Here is a 4,177-nt window from a genome sequence, read left to right as displayed (position 1 = left end):
GGCTAACTGAAGCTCAGCATAGCGAACGTTCCAGATTACAGAACAGTTTTTGGTGATATATATATATATATATATATATATATATATATATATATATATATATATATATAAAAACGTTTTTGGTGAATAAAGTGGAGTAGACTTGCTACTTGTCAGATGAAGGAAAACGTTGAACGTTGTATCGTTTCTGCTTCAGCACGGAGTAGCGGTTTAAGCAGAGAGGTAATGAAATACAACACACACTGACAGACCTCTGTCTGCCTTTCTCTGAAGAACTACTGAGGGGTCCTCAGCCAGGTGAGGAAAAACTGTTCTTATCTATGGATTCAGTATTTTTATCATACAAACATTAGGCTGTTGTTGTTGTGCTATTAGCTAGCTGCTAGCTACAACTTTGCTAGCAAAGCTAGATAACTGAAAAGCTTCTTCCCTGTACTGTTAATGATATCAGTCATTCTTCAGTATCGCTTATGCAATAGAGGCACATCGCCCGTCCAAAACCGATCATCTCCATAAAGGACATATGTCTGCTAATTTCCTTTGCTGCATAATGTACACTGCATTTATTCTGGCGTTAGNAATTAGACACAGAAAAATTATGGCAACAAAGTGACATTCAATATTATTGAATAGATTTAAAGTGCTATGATACAAATAAAAACTTAAAATTGATTAATTATTTTAGCTACAGATTAATAAGAACAACAGTTTTAATGTGTTGAATTAACCAATAATGTGCTACAATATGAGTTGATATTATTTGTATTATTTACTTAATCCAAATAATTTTTATGTTGATGTTTAGTAAATGTAAATCAATTTCATCCATTTAATTAATAAATATAAGTTAATTTCACCTAGATTATTAATAAATATGATTAAATTTCCCCCAGATATTTAATAAATCTACATCATTTTTGCTCAGATACTTAGTAAATAAAAATGAGTTTTTCTTGTAAAATTGACTTGGATTTACTAAATATTTTTGGGCAATATAAATGATCATTTGCATTGATATTAATAAATCAACCCCATTTCAGCTGTTGCTTTTATTAAGATGTACTTCATTTTTTTAAGTTAAGTTAACATATTCAATACTTTTTAATCAATATTGTAGAACTTAAATTCTATTCAATTATATTACGTGTCACTTTGTTGCCACAATTTTTTTAAGTAACCATTGGTAAAATTTTTCTCAGTGATCTTTTCCATCGGTCAAATTATCTTTGGAAGCATTTTTGCTGCCTAATCTTTATTTGACAGTCCCAGACCCCTACAAAACATTGAGCTTGTTAAGACCACACAGCAGGCTGGGCAAAATGGGTTTTGGGGCTTGGTTTCAACATATATTTTTTAATATGGTGTCCCAAAAATGCCTTGTCTGCTGTTCTGGTCAATATTGAAATTTGTTTTATTTTTCAAAATTAAATGTTTTAAAGAATCTTCATTTTAAAATGAAGATTCATTCATTATGTTACAACAAGGGGGTTGTAACATAACCACTATGTTTGTTTTCTTTTGACTAAACTAAATAATTTAAAAGATAAATATATCAGACTTATGGACAGTTTCTGTTGTTGGGGGAGGATTTTGCCGTTTTGGATTTTTAATTTTAGATTGGGACTTTGAACTTTGGGGAATATTTTCAGGACTTTGTTTTTGAGGATATGAGACTCTATTATGATTAAAATAAACTGAAATTTTGGGACATTTATTTATTTATTTATTTATTTATTTATTTTTCGTGCTGACATCATTTGAGTGATTTAAATATAACCTTATATTATTCTTGAGGGATTTTGGCTACTGATCTGCTATTTATCAGAATAACTATAATTATTTTTTTGCATTATGGTTTTTTAAATAAATCTATTGTTGCTAAAAAAAAACCCTCCATATTAAGTGGTTGAAGATTTATTTTCTTATTAAATAAATTTGTGTAACATTTACCTCATGCCTGAGAAAGAAACCCCTTGATGAAATTGTGAGTTCTGCTTAAAGTCAAGCTGAATTTTACATGCTGATGCTCACATCAAATAATTCCGTAGACTTTAATTAAGTCTGGTGCTGTAATCGTTGTGTCTCCTCTATTTTACCATCAGCTGTGTTGAGAGAAAGGTCGGTCTTACCACAGAGCATTTTAAAATCACTAAACACTCATCAAAGCTGCAGCTAAATCCCCTTTTTGATAAATTACAATATGAAAATGTGCATGAATAAGTTGAAAAGACTACTTCACCTGACCGCAGCTGTTTTATCCTCCCATTACTGCTGCTGATGTCCACAGGCAACATATCTTTAAACCAGAAAATCTCAGGGTCTGGGTTTCCACTGGCTGCACACAGCATCGTAGCTGTATTTGTTCGTTCCACAACCTTCAGCTGGGGTCCCATGTCTATGTTGGGGAAACCAGCAGGTATCTGGTCCTCTGTCAGAAAAACAAACAGATGACACAGGTTCTATCACCTAAATCATCATTCTTTTAGCAGTATGGTAACAGTGCATACTAGTGCATTGCAAGCAGGGGCGGGCTGAAGAGATTATATATGCTAATTTCAGAAATTAAAATAAGGGATAAGGGACACCCACAATGGCATGTGTCATCCTACTCTCATGGGGTGGGACGGCCGCTGCAGTGATATGACAATATTTTATGGCAGTGTTCGTTGTTAAAAAGGTTATCCATAGAGTATATAGAGGTAGCTTAGAACTTTTAATTCATTGTAAAAATAAAATTGTGAAAGTTAAATAAATCCACCACATTTATTTAGTATAATTTCTTCAGTACCCCTGTGGAGCCCCCCCTAGAACCGCCCGTGGGCTGCAGGTCTGTTTCTGGTGTATTTTTGCTTTGCATGTTTTTTCTTCATGGATTGGAAGTCAGGTTATTCAAACTGGTAAACCACATTAATAAAATAATAGTGAAATAATACATTGAACATTGAATTAATAAAATTATTTTCTAAACAAAATACACAGAAAGCCCTAACAAACTTTTTTAATGTAGAAAATATTTATGTATTTATTTACTGTTAATCTCTTAGTATGATTTGTTCTTTAAATATTATTTTGGCTCATACTATTATATAATAAATAAAATGTATTATTTATTATTATTATGCACCGCCTTGCATAGCAGGGCAGTGCACCAGCATTACCCTTTTCCCTACAAAAATCTTTCAGCTATTTTTCTTATTTATTGGCCATGTTTAGCATACTGAAAGGAGAAGGTCAATATGACACAACTTACTAGTGTCACATGAGTAACACTAGTTACACATGTGCCAGTGTGGGTGCGGTCGGTGTTAGCGGCAGCATGTAGACTAACATTAGCATTTTGGGAAAATTTAGCTTATGCACTAGTTTTAACATTCTGAAAGGTGTAAGTTCAACTTACTCAACATACTTCTGACTCTCCACATGCTAATGAGTACATTGTAGCTTACTTTAGCATTGATGCTAATTTTTAGCATCAGAAAGGTGGGTTCCAACCGACAGGCACACTTTGGCAGGCCTTGTTTAAATTTCTTCGGAAATGTTCTAGTAATAATCGTACTAGCTATAGTAATATAAAGTAATATGAATAGCAATTTAAAGACCAAATCATGGTAATAGATTGACAACACATACATAAATATTTCCTACTTTAAAATGGTTTGTTTGTGACGTGAAGTTGTAAAGTTTCATAGGATAAAATGTGTGTTGCTGTATTAATAATGGAAATATGATCATCTCAGTCGAGACAGCAGCTAAGTTAGCATCTGTGTTGGAGAACGTAAGCTCAGCAGGACATAGCAGCCATTAGTGTGACGCATGTCAGACTTATGGATGTTGTTTGTATTTTCAGAAAACGGAAAGGAAAGGAAATTTACACCCACCTCATGTCTGAATATCTCTATTTTGTGGGTGTCACTATTTTCAAGAGCATTTAGTGAATTAGGAGAAAAAAAAACATTTCCAACATATTCATATATTTAACTTATCCCTGAACCTTTTACTACACTTAACAACAGATGAGTCAGTCAGCAGCAGTTCTAACCCCCTATAACCCCTCACCCCTGTCCCAGTGAAAAAAATGAGCAACACTGTGTTAGATCACAAGCTAGTTAGCAGGCACGTGCAGAGGGGGGGGCTGGGGGAGCTTGAGCACCTGCCCTTTTTGGTCCTTGCCCCAAAG

The 4,177-nt window shown here is 33.7% G+C and overlaps 1 protein-coding gene across 1 annotated transcript in view; it reads right to left on the bottom strand.

Moving 5' to 3' along the window:
* Positions 1-1,719: 1,719 nt before the first annotated feature.
* The window catches only part of LOC106943230 (receptor-type tyrosine-protein phosphatase F-like), a 13,146-nt gene continuing 10,688 nt past the window's right edge, over positions 1,720-4,177 (bottom strand). Inside the window, exon 4 of the mRNA XM_015026562.1 lies at positions 1,720-2,428. Within this exon, the coding sequence (XP_014882048.1) occupies positions 2,088-2,428 (341 nt within the window). The 3' untranslated portion in view covers positions 1,720-2,087. The remainder of the gene's footprint in view (positions 2,429-4,177) is intronic.

Source organism: Poecilia latipinna, unplaced genomic scaffold (assembly GCF_001443285.1).
Source record: "Poecilia latipinna isolate Pla-1442-1.1 unplaced genomic scaffold, P_latipinna-1.0 Scaffold5016, whole genome shotgun sequence".
NCBI classification, from domain to species: Eukaryota; Metazoa; Chordata; class Actinopteri; order Cyprinodontiformes; family Poeciliidae; genus Poecilia; species Poecilia latipinna.
Note: the sequence above shows the minus strand (reverse complement) of the source record. Positions and strands in the feature narration are given on the sequence as shown.